Source organism: Pholis gunnellus, assembly GCF_910591455.1.
Source record: "Pholis gunnellus genome assembly, chromosome: 19".
Classification (NCBI taxonomy): Eukaryota; Metazoa; Chordata; class Actinopteri; order Perciformes; family Pholidae; genus Pholis; species Pholis gunnellus.
Window position 1 is genome coordinate 14,102,243 of NC_136546.1, and position 23,558 is coordinate 14,125,800.

The window sequence follows — 23,558 nt, forward strand, 5'->3', positions numbered from 1 at the left end:
ATGTTTTTATTTAAAAGATAGGTCTGGTGGTATTCTATATTTGTCTTAATGTCAGCAAATCCCTTTTGCCTGTGTAGTTGAAGTCTTACAAAGCATATTCCTTAGTGCCTTAGACCTCCATTGTTGTCTAAACACACATAAATGAACCGCACCATTGCACTGGTTGACTTTTGCTTTTATGAGCATGACCACGATACTTTATTTTGAGTCAATCCCACACATCCCATTGTGCTGCTGTGAGGACTGACTACAGCACCAAATGTTTATAAATCCGCAGCTGAAAATAGTCCGCCCCAAAAATGCACTATTTGCTCCTGTTTGGGTACGTTTGCCAAAAACTACAGTGCCCAGCTGTTTTAGAAAATCATTTTTTACCTTCCTTTTAAAATATATGTGAGCAATTTTAAAAGGTTTAGATTTCGATTTAGTTGGAGAGAAGCCAGAAGAATTCAATTATTTCTGGTTTACACAACACATGTTTAACATCTAGCGTAACAGACACTTTCATATGTTATTAATAAAGTCTTTAAAATACAATCTTACCTCATGGTTTTTCCCTGTCTGTTATATTTTAGGACATTCCCAAATAAACGCTCACGTCCTCCCAGTTTACACTAGCTTGTGAATAACGGGGCCGGGCTGCTATTCTTCCTCTGTCTCATTGTCACTTCTAATTTGTTGTGCTCTCCTCTCTCTCTCGCTCTCTCTCGTGCCCCATTTTTCTCTCCCGTGGTCGCCACAGTAATCTAAGCATGACATTTTTGCACATCAATAGACCTCATTCAGGAGCTCTTAATGTCTCGGACTCCTCCGTCTGCTAATTGCTTGTTTTTGTCTCCGCGCCCTTTATGAAGACATAATTGAGTAAGTTGAGTGTGGCGACAAGGAGAGGCTTTCAGTTGCTCTGTTTACCGAAAGAAAACAGCCACGTGCTTTTCTCTTTGCCCAGTATGAGCCACCATGTGCGTGTATAATCTGAACGAGCTTGCTGGGAAGAAAAGAAGAAGAAAAAAAAGACTCACGTTGTGGAATAAGTTGGGGCCATCTGCTCTGTTACGATCAATTAAACCCGACCTTTGAACTTGAGATTCATTGAGAAAAGTTTTCCAAAAACCTGCAAGTCAATTTAAAGCTTCTTTTTCCATCCTACACTCTCAAACAGTAACAACAAACCTGCAACAACAAAAAACATACATTTGAATTAGGATAGAACCTCTTTGAGACGTGCATTGAGTGTTCAACTGCTCTCTGGTATTTAGTCCTCCCAGCAGCACCCTTTGCGTGCCTCTGTGAAATATCTGTCAGACGCAGTGACGCATGTTGTCTCCAGATGTTTGTTACCACATGTCGAGCAGACAGACCACGCCTTATCTTTTTGTTTTCCCCCCATTACTCACACGTCTAACGCCAGCGAGACATCTGATTTGATTCAGAGTCCTGTTGGATTTGACGATGAGTGCACCCGGTGATATCCAACGGATCATGATTAGATTCAGCACGAACCCCTCTCAAACAGAGAGCAGGGCTCTGTTGCAACTTCCCCTGGCTGGCACATGTTTTTTTATTTTGGGGGGGGAAAACAGATTTGATTTATGTGGATATTTTGAAATAGATATTTCTTAACCGTATCTGCGTTTTTGTCCCCACTTTGCAGGATGAGCTCGACCTTACCGAGAAGCACAGGGAAGCCATGTTCGCTCTGCCTGCAGAGAAGAAATGGCAAATCTACTGCAGCAAAAAAAAGGTGAGCGACTTTCACTGTGCATTATATCAAAACTCCACATCAGCCTCCACACGCTTGCTGCAGGCTGGCTGCTTTGGCTGAACAATATCTGCAAATATCCTGCCAAGTTTGTGTAATCGCCTCCCTCATTGATTTGTTGTTATCTGACGCTGTGAGTTTTCTAAAACACACAAACCACAGAACCTTGTATCGCTGTATTCCTCTGCTCACAACAGGCATGAGTGTGTTGCCTGCACAGTGTATCTGTCTGCAGGTTTTCATCTTTAAAGTAAGGTGTATACAGCTCCATATAAGATGAAAATACACACACTATATAGCAACCTAAACTGCCTACAATACATATACTACGTACTCCAGTACCACCAAGAGTACTTTCTAATAACTTTATTCCCCATTATGTGATGTATCTCTTCAATTACTGTCCCTTTCCTCATCACTATATAATACGTCTGCACTGCCTCTTCAAGGCTCCCCCATGAATAACTCACCTAAGTGGATGTTACACAAGGTGGATATAAAAATAGTGACATCTAGAGGGAGTAACACAAACGCTAAATCTGGCCTTTTCCATTAGATAATCCACTGACGGAGAAGGCGGTGTCCGGAGTTATAAAGTACTGACATGTATTGCAGGTTTCTGGTGACTCCAAACTGTTCTCCCTTGTCCTCTCATTGTTCGACTGTCCTCCCTGATTCAAACGAAGGATTTTTAATCATGCGGGTTTAGATAATACACCTGTCCCATCAAAGCATTCGCGTAGCCATAACATACTCTACCACTCTGACAGTGTCATATTTTATTATGTCTTTTCCTTCATGATAAAAGGACTGCCAGCGGTTCTTCCTCTCCCTGTATATTCATTCCTGTCCTGCATGCAGGAAAACGCAGACGCCTGGTCTAGTTTAGATCAACTGGAGTTGAGCTTTCAAAGCACCATTGAATGTGCCCTCGCCATTTGTACTGCAGTGTTTCTGAAGGTATGAGTGTGTAGGATATCCTGCCCTGACTGATATGCAGACAGGGCATGCTTTTCCTACATCCGCTTACAACCTGGAGGTGAGGAGAGTTGGGACTTAGTGTGATGAATGAGTAGTTTGCATGTCGGTGCGCAGTACAGGTCCTCAAAAAAACACAGCTGCAGAAACCCATCATGCGTACAAAGTATTGCAGTGGTTGCAATCATGGTAATTACAAATAAGGGGATTATTTAACAAAAGTTTGCAAAAGTCAAAGTACGGAATATTCTTTACTTTTCACGTTTATCCCTTTTTGTGTTAATTAAATTGAGCCCAGAGAGTTTAGATATGAAGGAAGAAAGTCTCACTTCCTCCATCACTGCTGACCTCATCCCCGTCATATTAATATTACTGAACCTTTTGGTTAAGAGTTGGTTTGGACCATCAAAATATAACATTTAGGATCATTAAATGAATAGTTTAACATTCTTTGAAGTAATAAGTGAGGTGGTTGTAGGCAGATTTTGATACCTTTGAACGGAGTTTCCCACCGCTTGCAATCTTTATGCTAAGCTAAGCTAACTAGCTTAGCTGTAGCGTCATTGTTACCACACAGACATGAGAGTGGTATTAATGTCCTCATCTAACTCCAATAAACACATTTCTCAAAATGTTAAGCAGTTCCTTTAAACATCCGTATGTATGAGCCAATAATGTGTTTTTATGTCAACAACTCGTGAAGAAGAAACAATATGTTTTGAGTCAATGAATCTGCTAAGAGGTCTGAGACCTGCGTCACAAGCCATGATCGATTATCATCCATTTGTTTGAGTATTGATGCTCTTATATGACACAGCGTCCACTAGCCTGCAGCTATAAGGCGAGAGAAGGTAGTGGAAATGACAGCAGCATGGTGTGTGCTCCCGTTTCTACAGTGTCCCAATTAGTGGCCTCATTAGGAGTAGTCTCAAGGCCCGCTTTGACAATATAACCCAAAATGTTGCAGGGTTGTTTCAGTGTTGGTGTGAAGGTGGAAACAAATCTTTATGTGCCGCATCGACCTGCAGGGAGAGAGGGGGAGGGGGAGAGGAAGGAGTAACAGAAAGACATCAATATTGCTGACTCTGCAGCAGCAGGCTCTGGCCCCGACCCAGACAGATACAAACTCATCTCAGCTCAGAGAGGAAGGGTGTGTGTGTGTGGGTGTGTGTGTGGAAAAGAGGCAAAGGATGCGGTCGGTTGTCCAAGGCAAACAGGAAGGCTTCACTTCCACAGGTGCAGCTCTTGTGTGTCTGGCAGGGGGTGGGGGGGTGATAAGGAGGAAGGTGGGGTCATTAGCAGGGCGCTCTGAGCCCGCGAGTGATAAGGCTGCTCTTTTTTCACCAGTGGTCCCTTGGCTTCAGAAGTTGGGCCCGGCCTGAAGGAGATAAGTCAGTCAAAAGCAGCAAAGCTTGAGCTGTTTGGCTTGGCCGGGCACCCGAGCCGATGAAATCATGCTGCAGAGAATCAGTCCTCCTCCTTCTTCTTTGTCAGCTCTCCTGTAAGCTCCATCATCTGCCAAGAGGAAGATTTACTGATCTGGATGTTAGCAGAGATTTTTTTGCAGTTAGGTTTCAAATGTCATCTCAAAAAAACGTATTTGTGAGAGGACAGCGCTAGCTGTAACTTAACTTCTCTTTCGAGCAGACTCTAAATAACTGAGATTGATTCCTGTTTCCTAACGTGCCTTTGATCTTTACTTTCTCAAATGTGGGGAAAAAAAAAATGTACTCCCAGAAATACACTCCCCACTCTTTCTCTCTCATCGTGACCCTAAATAAACGAAAGGCATGTCAGCGTTTGAAGAGTGCTGACTTCCGAGTTGAAAGATGAGCTCTTTAAGATGCGAAAGGAAGCGGTCCCACCTCTGCGTCTGCTCCGGTAATGGACTGAACTCCGTCCAGCGCCCGCCTGGGTCAAGCTGGCACCGGACGCGAGTGGAACAGCAGGATCAGACCTTCCCGTCACTGCACGATCCCCGCAGACCGGCCAAAGCCCGCAGTGTCTGCCGGAGCAGCCAAGTCTCTCTGCAGGCCGCTTTATTAACTGACGCCCAATTAGTTTCTGATGGTCACAGCTCGCTTGTGCTTAATGGAGCCAGAGTTAAAATGAAAGCTGGGGGCCCTTTTATGTACAAGCCAAGTTCATGGTCAAGCCATTTTCTCCTCAGTGTTTTTCCCCTCGAGTTAGAAAATTCAATCATCTAAGAAATGTCTGACAGTTATTTCTTATATTTCACTTGCGATACAAACGTGCCCATCGGGAGATTAATCGCAGCATAAATCAGGCCGTGTCCTTAATCCACCGTTTTAACATTCATTTGCTAATCTCAAGATGTTCTCAAGCAGCTGTGCTCTCTTTTCTGCACATCTCACCACCTCCTGAAACTCAGTGAAGCACTTGATGATCAAATGGGCTGGGTATCTGTGGCGCCCTACTTTTCACTTCTTGCTCCATTTTTGGCTTTTTGGCTATTTATTCCCTGGACCTTCTGTTCCCCGTGTGTTTGTTGCTCTTTGTATGTTTCATGTCTTTCAAAGCCAATTGATCTGAAAATGATGGAATGAAGTTCTCCATCTGGTTTGCAGTTTGACTTTGATTTATTCAAACGTGTCGTGAACCAACTAACGACTTTTGACTTTCTGCAATATTTCCTTCAAGGCCACGTTTTTAAAGTCAAAAATCTCAATCGCTCCCAATTAATATTCTAAAGCCCAAAACATCTTTTTCTAATAAACTCATCTCATGTTTTCTTTCCCTTGTCACTGCACAGCATCCTTCATTCTCTGTTGTTCTCTGTTTTTCAGGAACAAGAAGAAAACAAAAGTGCAACTAGCTGGCCAGAATACTACATTGATCAGCTCAATTCAATGGCAGCTGTAAGTAATTCTTTCTTTTTGGATAAAACAAATGGTCACAAAATAGTCCTGGAAGAAGGACCCGTCCTCTGTTGCTCTTCCTTTCCTTTATCCGATTCAAAGGTCCAAGGTTGTAAAACCCTCTGAGACCAATCTGTGCCTCTGGGCCATTTGAATAAAACCTAATAACTTTCAACATTTTCCATGTGACCTGTACGTCTCTGGAAATCAGTACGGTTAGCTTTATTTGTCCCGTCCCGTCCCTCAGACTTCAGACTATGTTTAATCTTTTGTTGGACAGAGAACGACGCTCCTCGCTCTGGAGAAAGAAGACGAGGAAGAGAGGAACAAAACCATCGAGAGCTTGAAGACGGCTCTGAGGACGCAACCCATGAGGTGCACAAATACATCCCTCATCTCGCTCTGTTCTGTCCTTTTTTTTTAATCTCCTCCTTGTCCTTAACATATACTGTCATCCATCATCACATCTCCTTTCATTTAAGCTGCTCTCACCTTGACCTGGTGAACAGCCATAAAGGTCACTGCACTGTTGGTTAACGGTTTCCCATTGACCTGAATGTGCATTAAAGCATTTCTGTAACCTGAGCTTTTCACTGCACAGTTACTTATTACCTTTAGTGAAGATATGTAGCACAAGGACATAGATAAATGGACACACATAGATACACACATTTAGCTATTTGGCTTGTGAAAATACAGCTTTACTTTATTTGTGCGTTATAGTATTTCACATTCAAACTAGTCTCCCGAACTAAGTTGATTTCCCGCTCTCCTCTCAGGTTCGTGACCCGTTTTATCGACCTGGACGGCCTCACGTGCATCCTGAACTTCCTGAAGAGCATGGACTATGAGACCACAGAGTCGCAGATCCACACGTCTCTGATTGGCTGCATCAAAGCTCTGATGAACAACTCGCAGGGCCGCGCCCACGTCCTCTCTCACTCCGAGAGCATCAACATCATCGCTCAGAGCCTGGCCACGGAGAACATCAAAACCAAGGTGGCGGTGTTGGAGATCATGGGCGCCGTGTGTCTGGTGCCCGGTGGACACAAAAAAATCCTGGAGGCCATGCTGCACTACCAACGCTTCACCTGCGAGAGGACAAGATTTCAGGTGGGTGGGAGCAGGCACAGCGGTGGTTTTAAAATCATTCGTAGATAGATGAAGCCATTTAAAAGCAACGGTGTGTGAAGATATCTTAACAACTTGTAATGACCTGTCATCCCGCAGACCCTAATAAACGATCTGGACCGCAGTACAGGGCGATACAGAGATGAGGTCAACCTGAAAACAGCCATCATGTCCTTTATAAATGCTGTGCTGAGTCAAGGCGCTGGAGAGGTGAATTATAAACATTAGACCGCTTTTATGCTTCCTTCCACCCTGGAAGGTCATCATGTCATTAAAGAGACTCTTTAAAACATTTCTACTGCTCATTTATTTTATTTTATTTTTTCAAATACAGACAAGTTTGGAGTTCCGTATCCACCTACGATATGAGTTTCTCATGTTGGGGATCCAACCGGTGATCGATAAACTACGCTCTCATGAAAACTCCACATTAGACAGGTGAGACGGAACAGAAAATAAAGTAATGTCTGGAGCTCTGAGAGCATGCACCTGCTCCAGAGTGATGCCAGTCAATGACATGAAATCAAAGAAATAATGGTGTTATTAGTGTTAAAAGTGTTAAACTGGCGTTTTTCCATTCCCACTCTCAGGCATTTAGACTACTTTGAGATGCTGCGGAACGAGGATGAGCTGGCTTTGTCAAAACGTTTTGAGTCGGTAAGGAGAAAAAAAACCTCTATAATTCCCTGACATCATTCTTGCATTATTTGTGACTGTAGAACATTTAGCAGGAGATATTCACAGGGCTGTTGTTGTCGCTTCTTCTCCTCCTCCAGGTACATATAGACACCAAAAGTGCCAACCAAGTTTTTGATCTCATCCGCAAGAAGATAAACCACACTGATGCACACCCGCACTTTATGTCTGTCCTGCATCACTGTCTCCTCATGCCACGTGAGTGTTTCTTTACATTGTTTAATACTTGGCTGCACACTATACAATGTTTGGACAACTACCGTCACACAAAAATTACTGTGAAATGGGATTAAAGGCTGGTGAGTTTAAAAATGAAATGGCTCCAAACAAGGTAGTAGTATTACTCCCACAATATACACAGAGCATCTGTACCTTCTGGTTTATGGCCAGAAAGATAAGGATGTTGACTTTGTGCAGATTAGTCCGTCCCGATATTGGATAAGCACATTCCCAGCCAAATGTAATACTTTACTTACTCAAAGTTGGAGACCGTTGTTGGCTAATATTCAGGTTTTGTTACTTTTTTTCTGCAAATAAATGCACCATGTTGTATTAAAATTTTAGCCAGCTTCCTCACGTCACTTGACTTGAAAACAAAGAGCCACAAAGCGGCTGCAATTTTTCTTTGACTCTCACCTTCCCCCTCCTCGAGTGGCTTTTTTTAACGAGACCCCCCCTCCGCTACTTTCCTGAGGCATTAAGCGTGTAATTAACACTTCAGCCACAAATACTGTGCTGCGGTCAAACTCAAGAGTTAATAAAATGCAAGCTTGCGATGGTACTTAATAGAAAAGAGTAATCAGAATAATATCACTGAATATGATGCGATGCATTGAACATTTTAAAGAAAATAATAACAGGATACCTTCTAGCAGTAAGGTAGCTATGTGTGTGTGTGTCTAAAAGGTTTTCAAGCTAAATAACAACACAACAGTAAACCTGTTGTCCCTCATGATGGATGCAGACTCACTAATCTGTAACACATTCATGTGTCACCCTGTAACCTAGTTATAGTGCTTCTATTTATCTCATCGGTTATGAGTTATAAGCTAATTTTGGAAATCAGTCCTTTTGGTTCGTCATAGTAAAACAGCCGCTGTGGATCCAGCTGTTCCTGTACTGACACTAATGGAGAGAAATTCATTCTAATTACTGAGGCTCACGGGGAAACTCTTCCTCCCTCTCTCCTCAGACAAGAGAAGCGGTAACACGGTGCAGTACTGGCTGCTGTTGGATCGCATCGTCCAGCAGATGGTCTTGCAGAACGACAAAGGTCACGATCCCGACGTCACACCACTGGAGAACTTTAACGTGAAGAACGTTGTCCGGATGTGAGTCCTCGTTTCTTCCTCCGAGACAGACCGAATGACGACATGGAACAGATTACTCGTCTGCCAGATTGTAGAATGCAGAACAATGTTGTGTTTGATGAGAAATTAAAAAGCCTCGCGCTCAACAGTTCAAAAATAGCTTTCCTTTCAAGTTCAGAAAAACAATGACTGGAGTTGTTCGCTGGAGTTGATTATGTGTGTCATCCTTTCTGCAGGCTTGTCAATGAAAATGAGGTCAAACAGTGGAAAGAGCAGGCAGAGAAAATGCGAAAAGGTTAGTAAGACTATAAATGATTTAACTGAAATAGAATGCGTTTGTTAATTAACTCAATATGACGAACATGTCGCCGTGGCTTCCCATTTCAGAGCACCATGAGCTGCAGCAGAAGTTTGATAAGAAGGAGCGTGAATGTGATGCAAAGACCCAGGAGAAAGAGGACATGATGCAGACGCTCAACAAGATGAAAGAGAAGCTGGAAAAGGAGAGCAACGAGCACAAGAATGTCAAACAGCAAGTGGCCGAACTCACCGTCCAACTACATGAACTCAGCACCGTACGTCGTCCTTTATATTCACTGGGCCACTTTATGATTGAATGTTGAGTTAATGACAACCAGGGTGGTGCAGAAGAAATCCCCCCCCCGATGGGAAGCTGTTCTCTCTCTGTATACCTTGACTTGGTCATCCCCCTCTGGTTGCTTCTTTCAGTTTGTCTTTGTACAAAAGACAGAGGGTTCATTAGCCTTCTGATCATCTTCTGATGACATCCAGGTGGGCAATATTCCCTTAGTATAGGCAATCAGGCCAAGATTCATCCAGTCAAAGGTTACATTGTACAGGACTCAGCATGTTCAAACACAACGGAAGTTAACATGATTACATCGTGAAAGATCAGAGGGATTTCCCTCACAGTTCATATCCCTTTAATCATCTCCTGACCCTCAGGTTTAAGGCCATTGTTCCAGGACATAAAGCATCGTAAGGGATTTGAAGGGAAACATGAAATATATAATTAGTGTAAAGTTGAAATGATAAGGCTGGTAATATTCTGTATAAGTATTTTCCTGTCCAGTGTTAAGATTGTGTAATACTCTCCCTGCAGAGACGGGCAGCTGTTGTTCCTGGAGGCCCTCCCCTCGGCCCCGGTCCCCCCGGTGGTCCTCCTCCACCCATCCCAGCGTTTGCAGGTATGTGCCCGCCGCCCCCTGGGGGCATGATGCCTCCTCCACCTCCCCCACCGCCTCCTCCGGGTGGACCCCCACCTCCTCCTGGACGCGTCGGAGGTATCCCTCCCCCGCCGGGACCACCCCTTGGACCATCCCTGAAGACGAAGAACATTCCCCAGCCATCCAACGCACTCAAGTCCTTCAACTGGGCCAAGTTAGCTGAGGTGAGAACAGTGGAGACACGAATATATAATATATAGTGTAATAATATATTGATGCTTTGTGTTAGAATGTGAGATATAAATGTCTTATTGTCCTCTGCTCAGAATAAACTGGAGGGCACTATCTGGATGGAGGTGGACGATGCCAAGGTTTTCAAAGTCCTGGATCTGGAGGACATTGAAAAGACCTTCTCAGCCTATCAGAGACAGCAGGTACTGAGGACGAGGCAGTTCATCTCGCCAGCTCTCCAAATGTGGCCGTCTATTGTCAGAGAGGCCCGGGAGAGAGAGGGGGGGGGGGGGGGTAGAGTTGCTGAGGGCTCAGCTGGCTTTGCTTCTGATGAAATGTTCTTGTTTTGCAACTTTTGATTTCTCAAGCAAAGTTGGAGAAAAGGGGGGAGAGGTCAGATCATTTACAAAAAAACAAAAGTCAGCCTGAAGCAACAAATAAATGAGAAGACGGGGAAATCTCCAGGTTTATTTGGGAGTTTCTTAGATGCAAAACTTTCGGTAGCACTTTCTGTGACGCCCATTTCTATAATGCATCGTAAACATACTTGTAATGTGTTATAATCTCCTTTATAGCAGTGTGTCATTTTAGTTATAAGCACATTCATAATGCTTTATAACAATAATCATAGCAGATTATAAAGCATTTTATAATGACTTGTGTTTTACAACCATAAAATACATTATGATCCTTCCAAAAATATGTGTTAGGATTTTTGTTATAAATTGTTATAATTACACGGTGCTATAAGCAGATTATAATGCGTTATAAGTATGTTTATAATGCATCATAGACACGGGTGTAATAGAAAGTGTTACTAAACTTTCAGGCTTGAATCATCTTAACCGCCTTCTTACATTGGAACAGAATGCTGTTTTTGCTATTTTAGTTTGTGGTTTTGATCCTTCTGCCATGTGTGATTGAAAATGCATGAGTGAGCTGCTCAGAATCAGCTGTTTCCTCTTAGTTACTAGATATTGTTAATCAGTAGTGACTTTGTGAGTTGTTTAGAAGAGAATGAGCATGCCTTTTCAAAAGTTCAAGAAGCATGTCCAACACATAAAATAAAAAACACTGAAAATGACTTAACCGGAAGCATCTCTGGTCACAAACACAGATGCCAAACTTGTGCAAAATTTAGATCTTCCGATTGATTTTTTTGTTTGTGCACAGCATGTGAACTGTAAGCAACTGAACACCCACTCACGCCTCAATGCTGCTCACTCCATCACTGATGGATCCGTCGTTGTCTAAGCACAGAATGAGCTTTGATTCATTAGCTGTTTGTTTTTATGGGCTGCAATCACGTAACTGCTTTACTTATTCTAATGAGTGCTTACGTCTTCCCTGCTTCTTGCCTGCATTTTAGGACTTCTTTATGATCAATAACAGCAAACAGGTGAGTGCTCTTACAGTACAGTAGATGTACAGTCTGGAATTTGTGTCGCTCTTCGTGGATTCTATCTTTATTTATGTGTTATACTGTACGTCATGTCCTTTTGTCCATCTTACTTAAATGTATATAATGACTATATGACTCGTGAGACTGTTGGCGAGTCAGCTGCCTTTATTTGTGTGTCATATTTGCATGTACTGATGAATGGGACGACCTCCCTGTCTGACTGTTTTCAAAGTCTTTGTACTGTATTTTCAGTTTGGCCTTGAGGGTTTGTGTCGTCTTCGTTGTTGTGTGTCTGTGTGTCTTGTGCACGTTGAACTAGCCTGTTGCACTCTGACCTCTTCATCGGTTTGCTCACAGAAAGAGGCAGAAGACGACACGCTGAGCTCTAAAAAAGTCAAGGAGCTGTCGGTCATTGACGGCCGTCGAGCTCAAAACTGCAACATCCTCCTCTCGCGGTAAGTTTATATCAGCATCTTATAAATCATTACTGACACTGCACAGGCTGTAAGGGATATCTCCCATTGTATTTCAAATTTAGTTTATCTTTCAACATGTAGTTTTGAGGATACACAATCTCATTTTTAAAGAGGTCAATAAGAGATGAATAAAAAGCGAAACAAATAAAGGTATATAATATCATAAACACACTTAATACAATGACATAAAAACATCACATATAAGCATACGGTGCTCTCCCTCAACCTCAAACCACACCACAATGTTTATTACAAGCATCATCATTATTACGTAAAGGTTAACGAGCAAAGATGTCTTTGTAAGTAATAGATCTCACTGATCTCTTTGGGATTTTTATTTATTCGCTCGTCTATCATTTTCTTTAGAACGTATATGTACAAAAGAAGGTGTTAAGTATGTCTACGTGATGTGATTTAAATGGACCTAAAAGCCATCTTGAATACGAAGGACAGCTAAAGTAATGCATCTGTTTTGCGCTGCAGGCTGAAACTTTCCAACGAGGAGATGAAGAGAGCCATCCTGACCATGGACGAACAGGAGGACCTTCCCAAAGACATGCTGGAGCAGGTACGTCATCAGGTTCACTGCGAGCAGCAAGTGCTGCTGGGTGAATCAAGCGCGCCTTCATTTAGCGATTGCACTTTGGACTGCTTACAAAAAATAGCAGCAATTCATGCCTGTCAGCACCACCTTCAGCATTAAGCCCCGTGTTCACCTATTTTCAGAGCCAATGTTGAAACAAGCTACAGCTCTGATAACAGTATATTTGGTTAATGTTCTTTATATTGAAGTGGAGAGAGACGGTGAGATGCAAAAGCACGACAGCAGAGATTCAGCCCCCTGGTATATGATATATTACTTTAACAGACAATGTGATAAAACCCCTCCTCTGCCTCTAACAGAAATGAGTACAGGTGAATGTTTGAAATGGGAATCAAAGAGTTTTGCTTTTGTTCCATCAGCTGCTGAAGTTTGTCCCAGAGAAGAGCGATGTGGATCTTCTGGAGGAGCACAAACATGAGCTCGACCGAATGGCAAAACCTGACCGCTTCTTCTATGAGATGAGCAGGTACTTTAGCCTTCACGCTTTTTTTTTTTAATTCTGTATTGAAACAGATATTATCATGAAACCTGACAGTATCAGGTCAGTGCAGCGCTCTGCAGATCAGAAGTGCTGACAAACAATAGCCATTGTTTCCTCTCAGTCAGGGCAGATAAGTGAAGTCACACATGGGTTTCTACTTAGCCGGGGAACAATAGCTGAATGTGTGACTCATCTTAATCGTGTTGGTGAATAAATCAAGTCTGTAACATAATAACAATGTAATGTAATAAGTCCTGGAAGATAAAAGGAACAAAGGAAATGTGTCACAACTCTGCCACTAGCTGCCTTAAATACATTCAGATCAGAAACTAAACTGCTGTTCCTACAGTGTAGTGACAATAGAAACAGATAGTTCGTGGTGGGGGGGGGGGGGGGGGGGGGGGGGGGGGGGTTGAGTTTACTCAGAGTACAAAAGTCACAGTGGTATTCATTAGCTGCCGAGTCAGTGGTTTTATAAGCTGAAATGAAAAACACTGCCAAAAATAAGCTTCATTACCACAACTTTATATGTGCGATTGAATGAGCACACAGGCGGCTTGCTTTATTTTGCCCAGAGCACATTGTCCATGTTTGTGGCTTTTGTCTAACTTGGTGGATTTCCCTGTTCATAATTTATTATTTTTGACTCTGTTTGTTCCTCTGACACACATTTTTTCCGTCCCCTGTCCAGAATAAACCACTACCAGCAGAGGCTGCAGTCTTTGTACTTCAAAAAGAAGTTTGCAGAGAGGATCGCTGAGATCAAACCCAAAGTTGAAGGTAAGAAAAATCTGTCGTGATATAACTTCAAAAAATGTAAAAGTAAGAAATGTATTCTCCTTTGAAGTATCTCTGTAGTGGCTTGCCAAGCTACCTACGTGTTAAAATGAATCAGTCACCTTTAATTACCTAAAAACATATTTCATGTTTTCCTGTCTCAGCTCTCAGCAGGGCGTCTAAGGAGATGTTACACAGCAGAAACCTGAAGCAGCTGCTCGAGGTGGTGCTCGCCTTTGGAAACTTCATGAACAAGGGTCAGAGGGGGAACGCTTACGGCTTCAAGGTGTCTTCGCTCAACAAGATTGCTGATACCAAATCCAGTATCGACAAGTAAGAACAACTTTCAACTGTGATATTTATTGTTTTTATTTGATTTGATCTTCATTGTACCAGAATACTTTCATTGGGATTCTGAATCTCTTACAAGAGGAGCCCTCGCCTTCTTTGAGATACAAAATATGTCTGCACGACCGAAAGATACAGCTACTGTTTACCGCTAAACTACAGCTGTAGTTTAAGAAGGAGTTTTAGGAGTCAGCAGAGAACATAAATACATCAACACTGGCAGGCCGTAAAACAAAAAGAGCGGCATGCAATCTACAAAAGTCACGTCTGGAACAGGGAACGTGATATAGATGAAACCCCATATGGTTATTCGTATCTGAACGCACATAATAAAAGCAATATATCGCACATTTGACACGTCCGCTGCCTCGAAGCTTGGTTCACCTCAGTGTCTGTACGTCTCCCGTGTTTGCAGAAACATAACCCTCCTGCACTACCTGATCACCATCCTGGAGAAGAAATACCCCAAAGTCCTGATGTTCCAGGAGGACCTGCAGAGTCTCTCTGATGCCGCCAAAGTCAAGTAGGTGGAGCTGTGAAGATCTTGCTGCCTGACTTTCAACTGCTTCTCTTTTTGTATTGAACCATCGCTTTTCTTTTTGCAGCATGACCGAGCTGGAAAAAGATATCGGCAACATGCGCAGCGGCTTAAGAAGCGTGGAGAGTGTGAGTCACCAAGATTTACGACATAACGCGCGTTCATTCATTGGTCATGCTGTTGTGCATTATTTAGTGCAGGTCAAGCTTTACTTCAACTTCCCTCTTCTGGATAACTTTCACTCGTAGGAGCTGGAATATCAGAAGAAGCGACCGCAGGAGCTGGGCGACAAGTTTGTGTCGGTCGTGAGTCAGTTCATCACCGTGGCCAGCTTCAGCTTCTCCGACGTGGAGGACTCTCTCACCGAGGCCAAGGAACTGGTACGTCAAGTGTGTTCGAGCAGACCGGACAGCACCACTGTCACTTGTAGAAACAGAAAGCGTCCCATTTCCTCTCGGATGCAGCTGTTTCTACGTGCCTTATTGACCTCGTCTGTCACCTTTGTAGGAAAAGCTAACGGCGGGGAGTGAAGTGTTTCAGCTTCCTGCCGCTTTATTGGTCCGCCCGCTCGCTGCCATGTGTGCAGGTCAAGAGAGAAAAGCAGGAACAGGGACGGAAAATAGCATTTTTGCACCATTATGTTCGACCTCACGTTATTTAATGAAAGCTTTTATCAAATGTTATCGTTGCATTTTAATGTGGATGGTCTTTGTGAAGACTAGAGGGTAACAGAATGTGAATTTACTCAGCACTCATTTGTAGTACAAAAGCAAAAGGTGAGTCTGGATTTTGCTGCCATTTTATGAGAAATGGTCTTTTTACTACCGGAAACCTGAGCATATTCACCTTTCTGGGAAAAGCTTGACACCCTGAAGTTTTAAACTTTAAATTTATGCATCTGCCCACATTTATTGGTGCAGAGGTTTTCATCTCTGAGCGTGTTTTTCACCCCATAGTGTGCGTTACATTGACCCAAGTGCTCAGCTGGTCACATGGCAGCCATTCGTTTTCTGCAAATAATTTACGGTGTCCCATAGTTAAATATGTTTACAGTGGTCCTCTGTACTCATACACACAGACTGACTCTTTAAACAGCTCCGTGCATCTTGTTTGTGTGCATAAATAACAAGATGTAAAGAAAAAGAGAGGGCATTTCTGCCACAGAAACTGCGTCCTTTTGTGAGGAAGTAAAAAAAAAAAAATGCATCATACCTGAATGCGTCGCACATTAACCAACCGTTCGCTGCACATCTTAGAAGGTGTATGTTGTCAGCATGACCTCACATCTGGATATCCTCTTTTTTTAACTGACTGTGAAAAACATTCAACAAACATGTTGCCTTAATTTGGGCTCTGGCTCCAGTCTCTGGCCTCAGCTGTAATCAGTAGCCGGTCACATCTGAGTTAACACGAGCTTCAAAGCCCAACTACTGGTACCCTGCTCTTATTTCAAAGAGCTGGGACCTAAAGAGTCCCCTGTAAAACAGTCAAAGACGGAGTAAAACATGGTTCGACTGTGTCCCGCTGTAAATCTAATCCCATGTGTGCCCCCTTCTCTTTGGTCCCACAGTTTCTGAAGGCAGTAAAGCACTTTGGTGAGGATGCCAGCAAGATGCAGCCAGATGAGTTCTTTGGCATCTTTGACCAGTTCCTGCAGTCGTTCGCCGAGGCTCAGCAGGAGAACGAGAACATGCGAAAACGCAAAGAGGAGGAGGAGCGCAGGGCCAAGATGGAAGCTCAGGTGTCTGATCGATCCCAAAAAGAACCGCAGTTATAAAACACAATATAACTATGTAGTATAATCTGAAATATTGTAGAAACTCAGACATTTATTCAGAGTTAAAGCGAGACTGTGTACATTTTGATAAAACACTACAGCTATAAGGAATAGTTTGACATTTTGGGAAATATATATTTATTAGTTTTCTGCCGAGTGAGAAGATCGATATCACGATACTACATATCTGTCCTTACTATATAAAGTTACAGCCTGCGGCCGGTTAGCTTAGCACAAAATGGAAACAAGGAGCTTGTAACAAACAGCTAGCCTGGCTCTTGTAGCTGTTTCCTCCTGCCTCTAGTCATTATGCTAAGCTATGCTATGCTAACTAGCTGCTGCTGGCTTCATATTTAACAGAGTGGTATCGATCTTCCCAACTAATTCTACGACTGTATTAAAAAAAATGTCAAATTATTTCTCTGATCTTAATAAATTCGGGTCCATTCTCATGAACCTTTTAGCCAATTTTCAAAGATTTTGCATTAAAGTCCGCTTGCTCTCAAGGATGAACTGATTAGATTTTGGTGGTCAAAGTTCTCTTGGATTTTTGTCCATAACTCAAGAAATTCAGACACCAATTATGACATTTTCCCATAAATGTTTAATAGGATAAAATGTGGAAGTGAGGACATTTTAGACAGACATGAATGTAAACTGCAACATGACTGGTTGGTGGAGGCATATACACCTGCGAGGCGGTAATTTTAGTTTTAATTACATAGATTTTTTTATTTCTGTGTCATCAGCTGAAAGAGCAGAGGGAGAGGGAGCGAAAGGCCCGGAAAGCAAAGGCAAACGGGGAGGACGACGGCGGCGAGTTTGATGACTTGGTGTCGGCGCTGCGGTCCGGCGAGGTCTTCGACAAGGACTTATCCAAAATGAAACGCAACCGCAAGCGCATCAACAGCCAGGCAACAGACGCGAGCAGAGAGCGACCGGTCACAAAGCTCAACTTCTAAGCGGGGTTGAGGTCATCGTCCTTGTTTCGTTCGCCCACCCTGCTCATTAGTTTCCCTCTGGGTCAAACTGACATGCACATTCCTCCGCCCCCGCCCCTCCTCCGTTCCCACCCGGCTCGGCCTGGCATCATCGGCTGCAGAGCCGCACACACAGCACAACACGATCAGACCTTTCATCCTCCTTGAGATTTTGATGTTAAAACGGAGAAGAAGCCAAAACTTGTTGACGACCAAATCAGATAATTCCCGCCGAAGGATCAGCTTGGTCAAATGAAATGTTTTAAAGTTGTTGCACAAGAGCTGGATGTTCGCCCCCCGCTGGGGGGTAAAAGGGTTCCTTCCGGGTGTAAGAGAAGCTCACGCTTGTATGATAGGAACGGCTCTGTGCTGTTTTTGTACGTCTGGATCTATGCACAGATTGAACTGTGCAGCTAGCGGACTCCTTCAGGGCTTGATGCTCGACCCAAAACAGGAAGATGATTCCATTAAAAACACAAGGGGCCATTTTGTACGGACTGATTTCATAGATTGAGAGAGGCTGCTTTCATGCCCGAGGCTGCTTTCGTGCCCGAGTTGTCCCAGAGATCCTTTGGAGAAAGACTGAAGCTGAACTTCCTCTTGACCCTGCCGGTCTCTTGCAGTCAGAACCATCACAGGACTGAGGCGCTGCGCTGTTAGACAGACGTGGTTTGGACTGCAAGTGGCGCGGCTGAGAAGTTTGTTTTCTATTCATCATTATTGACATGCAGCATTTCTATATCTGATCACTGTATGTTTCATTTGAAGTTTTTCCTGTTAAGAGCTGGCCTTAACGTTGTTGTTCTATTTGTTGAGTGGGTACTCTCAAAGGCCTGGGTCTAATCTGCAGTTTCTCTACAAGTGTGGACACTCATGTCATAGATTACATATATATCTATATATATATATAAGGTTGCGTGCTTGTGACACATGCACATATAAATTCATAATTACTATGCTGAATGCTATTAAAACAATACACTTATTTTCCCTCTCCAAAGGGAGTGCCCTCCTTTACGTATTCATTGAATATATGGAATATGTCTTCTGTACTCTGGCTGGATTTACACTGCAAAAAATAAGACACAACACCCTGATATTAAACTCTGCGTGATCCACATGTGATGTTTTCATTCTTGTAGAAAACATTCCAATGTGGACGTGAAACCTTTTGACTTTATTAATTTGTCCGCTGGGCTGTGTGAATCCATCCAGTGTCAAACACCTCCATTGGACTTTTATAATTTAAATATTGCTTTCTATTGTACAATGACCTGATGATGACAATAAATGGGAGAAACAGTTTGGAGTTTTTTTGCATTTAGCTGCTAAGCACATGCACTTGAATGAATTATTATGCAGCGTATGATCGGCAGCAGGCTCATGGCTCCATCTAGTGGTCAGTAAATGTTACTGAAAAGAAACCCACCATGGCGTCAGACTCATCACTGCTACATTTAATACAAGTGTAGCAGAAAAACTAATCTTAAACCAGGTTAGTCCTCGTGAAAGGTGGATAATTTCTATTAAATCAAAACAAAATGGTAAATACTTATTTATTGATCAAATACTCAAATACATAGAAAACTAATATAACATGTTGTCTCTTTAACACAGTTTATTACAGATCCAATTCTCTTCTTGGAGAGCTTTGAGATGTTCTATTGTTTGCTAAGCTACAGAGTACTTAATAAGTAATGTTTTAAACACTTTTTAATGTATAACCATATTTGATAACGACCTGTAATTGAGGCTCACTTCAGTAGAAAACCCTGACTCAGCGTGTCATCTGGCTCCTGCACAAAGCACGAGACTCCGGTGTAACAAGCTCTGCCGGCAACCTCCACCACGACAGCCCTGAAGTCTCCAAACGTGGTCTCCTGAACACAAAATCACAAACATGCTGCTGTTAACAGAAGGTTGTGAGCTGTATTCTTTTATAAATGGACAAAACGTTTTATGCCACAACAGCAGAACCACAACAACTCATTGACAGCCTGAACTCATCCAGGCGTCTCTTACCAAAATCGTATTTGTTTAACTTTGCAGTGATCGATTCCACCAGTGGAGACTTAAACTTGTTTCAAACTGCTGCTGACCTTTGGCTAATGGCACATCTTAACCGTGACAGTAAACCCATAAACCTTTCAGAAGGAACCTCTGGTACCTCAACAGCTTTCCCTGTGAACTGGGATCCGGTGGCTCCGCTCTGAAACGTCCTGGTCTGGTTCAGCTGGATGAGACCTTTGTGATACTGAAGGGCCACTCGGGCTGTAACACCAGAACCAGTGGGGCTCCGGTCCACCTGAGAACACATTTAAAACCAGTTAAAGCCAGCTTTCAGATAGCTCGCCTCCACCAAGTGTCAAATAACAAGCTGTGTTGTTTTTTGTTTTCTCTGGACCCGTTTCTGTAAAATACCTGAGCTTCAGCGAACACACAGATATTGGCGGTGGGATCGGAGGAATAATCATCTTTGCCGTCAGTGAGGATGGTGCCATAGAGGAAGGCCAGATCATCACTGGTTGGGTGGTGTAACTTCACCTAGATGAGAATAACGCTGTGCGAAATCAACAAAGGCTTCATGGACAGGCGCTTTGCATACAGATACTGTTGTCTGGGGGTATTTTGTCATGTCTTTTTTTCCTCCGCCCATGAACTTCTTACCTGAGATTTGACAGCGTTGGTCACCGCTGTGGCTGCGTCTACCAGATCTCGAGTCCTGGACTTGGTCACATTGAGGCCAAACCTCTGGGCGTCTACAAAGGCGTAGAAGGCTCCTCCATAGCTGATATCAACCGTCACATCGCCAAACCTTTCCACCGTCACCTTCACATCTGGTCAAAAGTAATATAGTGAACCCAGGGGCATAAAAAAAAACCCTCCTGAAAACAGTTTCTTCAGAGTGAGTGTCCTACCTGTTGCAAACGCAAACGCTGGCACGCTGAGAAACCTCACCCCTCCCGTCTTCCCATCAGAGTACTCGACAAAGGCCTTCACCAGCCCACAGGGACAGTGTATGTTCACTTGAGTCTCCGGTGACCGTGGTTCTTTCACCAGTTTGTAGTCGACAGCGAAGCGCCCCAGAGCGATGACGGCGTGTCCACACATGGTGCTGTACCCCTCGTTGTGCATGAACAGCACCCCCAGATCGGCCTCGGGCATCTCGCTGTTCACCAGCAGGGCTCCGTACATGTCGTAGTGTCCCCGCGGCTCGTACATCAGCGCCCTCCTGAGGTGATCCAGATGTTCCCGGACATAACGCCGCTTGGACAGCACACTGTCACCTTTGACCTCTGGGTAGCCGCTGCGGATGATCCGTAAAGGCTCCCCGCCTGTGTGCATGTCAACCACTGAGAGCTTGTCTCCCACGTGAGGGGGAAGCAGCATTTCCATCTCAGCGCTGATTTAAAAAATAATAAAAACAATGCAAATCAGAACGCTTGTTTTCTAACACAATTTTCATTATTGTAGATCATTTGTGAATTCTCTTTTCTTTGAGGTTTCCTGCTCCTACTTTCATGAATGTTATAAAGAGCAGTGTAATAATGTAGCAACTAAACATCTGTAGTTAGGTAAATGTTCTCAGATTTCCCTTCTATTACAGTGGTACAGTAAATTACCACAAAGGTCATAAAGTTCACCTGGTCCTTCTTCAAGAAGCTCCTCAGCTCCTTGTCTTACACCATATCCTATTTCCTTGTGCGTATGTCTATTCTTAGATCTAATTATGTCTATTCACGTCTCATTTACTCCCTTTGGACAGTTAGGACCCCATGTTGCATGATTCTCTTTGCAAAGAAGACCCTTTTCGGCGGGGGGTTTTCTCACAGTCTCCTTCACATTCATTCTCCCCAAATGTACCACTTATGGCAAAATCACTCCTACACACGAACAGACTCTGGCCAAACTTCAAACAGCTCTCACATTTGAGCGATTTGGGAAAATATTGCCTCAACGACACGTTGTCCAAGAACACTCTATATTTGGTGTTACGGTTTATCAAGCGACCCTGTTAACTGGTGACCTTCAGAGAACACGTAGCCGTCCTCGTGAAGGTCGCATTGTTTAATTGTGCAGTAGAGTGTCAAAGCTTATACGGTCTATGGTCGAAACATACCGGATTCCACGTTGGACAGTCTTATGGTGAAACGAGTCCACTCGAGTTTGACACGTGGGTCGCTGTTTATGTGTTGAAACAGGAAGGGAGCACGGTGCCCTTCCTTTGAAATAATAATGTTGGTAAAAAAAAACAATCGTCTTTGGAGCCTGTTTTGTGCAAACATGTGTCACGTATAAGAACTCTGTAACACAGTTAAAAGAAGAAGAAAAAAATATATATGTATGTATAATATATATATATAAATTATATTTCCGGGATCGAACTGATATCGCTAACAAGTCGGCTGTCAGAGGCAGCATCACTACGCCACAAGCGGACTGTGATGTGTTTTAGTCCTAGAATTAAACAAGGTACTACAGTCAGCATTATTTGAGTTCAAGCCATTGTTTGCAGATTTTTAAACTTGCTTGATACATATTTTTTATATGTATTTATAATGTAAGAGGTACTATCTCCATATCAGCACTGAGGATGAGGAAAACTGAAAATTTAATTTTGGAAATGTGAAGAAGTCCGATCTTGCTAATGCCAAAAGTGATATGATTCCAAGTTGGACACCTTTGTTCCTGTGCCCTCTCCCCAAGTGTCTTATCTGTCCCCATGTTCAACTATTGTGTGAAAATAATCCGTAAAAAAGAAGAAAAGGAGTAACTATATTTAACTTGATTGCAACAACTGTTCATGTTCACAAATACTGCTTTGACTCACTTTGATGAGCAACATAAAACATGTAAAAGATAAGAAGAAAACTCTGTGCATGTTGAAGTTTTCAATGCTTTTGATTTAAAGACTTTTGTTGCATAACAGAGAAGACTATAAACAACAGATGGTGAGCAGGCATCAGTTTTCATTATTCATTTCACTGTTTACAGGTTCTCTGGATGCATGCAACAGCATTTATACATGTAATATAAAATAGATGTTCTGAATAATAGACCAACAGCCACATGCTTTCATCCTCACAGTTCGTACAGCGATGATTCAGTCACACAGAAAATAAAAATAAAAGATCTTGAACTAAAACTGTAACCATGCTGTTTGGTCGTGTACATCATCGTAATCATCTTTATCCAACCAGAATAAACAAATGCAAATGTTTGCATGACAAAGAGCAGTGTCCGTTCATTTAGATTTGCATAGCGGTGGTGCTAAATGTTTTACATTTATAAATTGCATAACTATCTAATTTACAGGTAGTCAAAGATATAATCATTCATACTGAAATAAATATTGAAATTCAACATCAGAGCAAATATACCTGAGCAAGAGGCATAGATACATGAAGGGATGTACAGTAAGTTTGCTTATACATGTCAAAATATTATCATCTTGTTTAAGGAAGTCTTTCCCAAAATATAGAGATAAAGATATTCAACAATAAAAGTCTTTTAAAGCACCTATTCCTATTTCACATGCATGGGGATGAGGCTCAGACGCAATATAAAGAGTTTCTAAACAGTTCATAAAATGAATGCATAGTGCAGTGACAGATTCAAATGAGAAAATTCTTCCATTATCCCCTAAAAAGGGGTAAAAGTCACACAGAATTAATGTTTCTACTGTAAAACATATGCTCAAAAACCATAAAGAGTTGATCATGTCTCATTAAAACAACCCTGAATGAGGCTTTATCATTGTAAGGCACATATCTTTACCTGACAATTAATACCGTAACTAAAGGGAGACATGTATTTAACACTTGTGGAAACGTTTACTGAGCTCCGGTCCGCTCAGACTGATAAAAGTCCGAGCGGCTCCTGCTTTCTCTAAGACAGCAAGTTCAAGCTGGTTAAATAATCATGACAGTTATGGCAGGTGAACCTTCTTGCTTAACCACTTCTCTGATGTTCTGCCATGAACTATAAATTAACAATAAAA

At 42.7% G+C, this 23,558-nt stretch overlaps 2 protein-coding genes across 4 annotated transcripts in view; one reads left to right on the plus strand and one right to left on the minus strand.

Moving 5' to 3' along the window:
- daam1b (dishevelled associated activator of morphogenesis 1b) overlaps positions 1–18,862 on the plus strand; it is a 40,506-nt gene extending 21,644 nt beyond the window's left edge. For 2 of the 3 annotated variants that reach the window (XM_079180213.1, XM_079180214.1), the window contains exons 3-26: positions 1,655–1,744; positions 5,548–5,619; positions 5,900–5,994; positions 6,399–6,732; positions 6,850–6,960; positions 7,085–7,188; positions 7,341–7,407; positions 7,527–7,644; positions 8,639–8,777; positions 8,993–9,051; positions 9,144–9,331; positions 9,880–10,167; positions 10,270–10,377; positions 11,544–11,573; positions 11,934–12,031; positions 12,536–12,620; positions 13,016–13,122; positions 13,829–13,917; positions 14,079–14,247; positions 14,678–14,785; positions 14,868–14,928; positions 15,049–15,180; positions 16,371–16,541; positions 17,327–18,862. In XM_079180213.1, coding sequence (XP_079036339.1) covers positions 1,655–1,744; positions 5,548–5,619; positions 5,900–5,994; positions 6,399–6,732; positions 6,850–6,960; positions 7,085–7,188; positions 7,341–7,407; positions 7,527–7,644; positions 8,639–8,777; positions 8,993–9,051; positions 9,144–9,331; positions 9,880–10,167; positions 10,270–10,377; positions 11,544–11,573; positions 11,934–12,031; positions 12,536–12,620; positions 13,016–13,122; positions 13,829–13,917; positions 14,079–14,247; positions 14,678–14,785; positions 14,868–14,928; positions 15,049–15,180; positions 16,371–16,541; positions 17,327–17,539 — 3,036 coding nt within the window. In that variant the 3' untranslated portion in view covers positions 17,540–18,862. The remainder of the gene's footprint in view (positions 1–1,654; positions 1,745–5,547; positions 5,620–5,899; positions 5,995–6,398; positions 6,733–6,849; positions 6,961–7,084; positions 7,189–7,340; positions 7,408–7,526; positions 7,645–8,638; positions 8,778–8,992; positions 9,052–9,143; positions 9,332–9,879; positions 10,168–10,269; positions 10,378–11,543; positions 11,574–11,933; positions 12,032–12,535; positions 12,621–13,015; positions 13,123–13,828; positions 13,918–14,078; positions 14,248–14,677; positions 14,786–14,867; positions 14,929–15,048; positions 15,181–16,370; positions 16,542–17,326) is intronic. The other variant, XM_079180215.1, reaches the window with a different exon arrangement.
- A 236-nt stretch (positions 18,863–19,098) lies between these two features.
- l3hypdh (trans-L-3-hydroxyproline dehydratase) lies at positions 19,099–21,737 on the minus strand. The gene is made up of 6 exons (XM_079179967.1): positions 21,678–21,737; positions 20,476–20,960; positions 20,225–20,394; positions 19,979–20,101; positions 19,725–19,862; positions 19,099–19,437 (listed from the first exon to the last, which is right to left on the minus strand). Exons 2-6 carry the CDS (start codon positions 20,951–20,953, stop codon positions 19,312–19,314), a joined length of 1,035 nt encoding a protein of 344 aa, XP_079036093.1. The 5' UTR covers positions 20,954–20,960; positions 21,678–21,737; the 3' UTR covers positions 19,099–19,311.
- Positions 21,738–23,558: the final 1,821 nt, after the last annotated feature.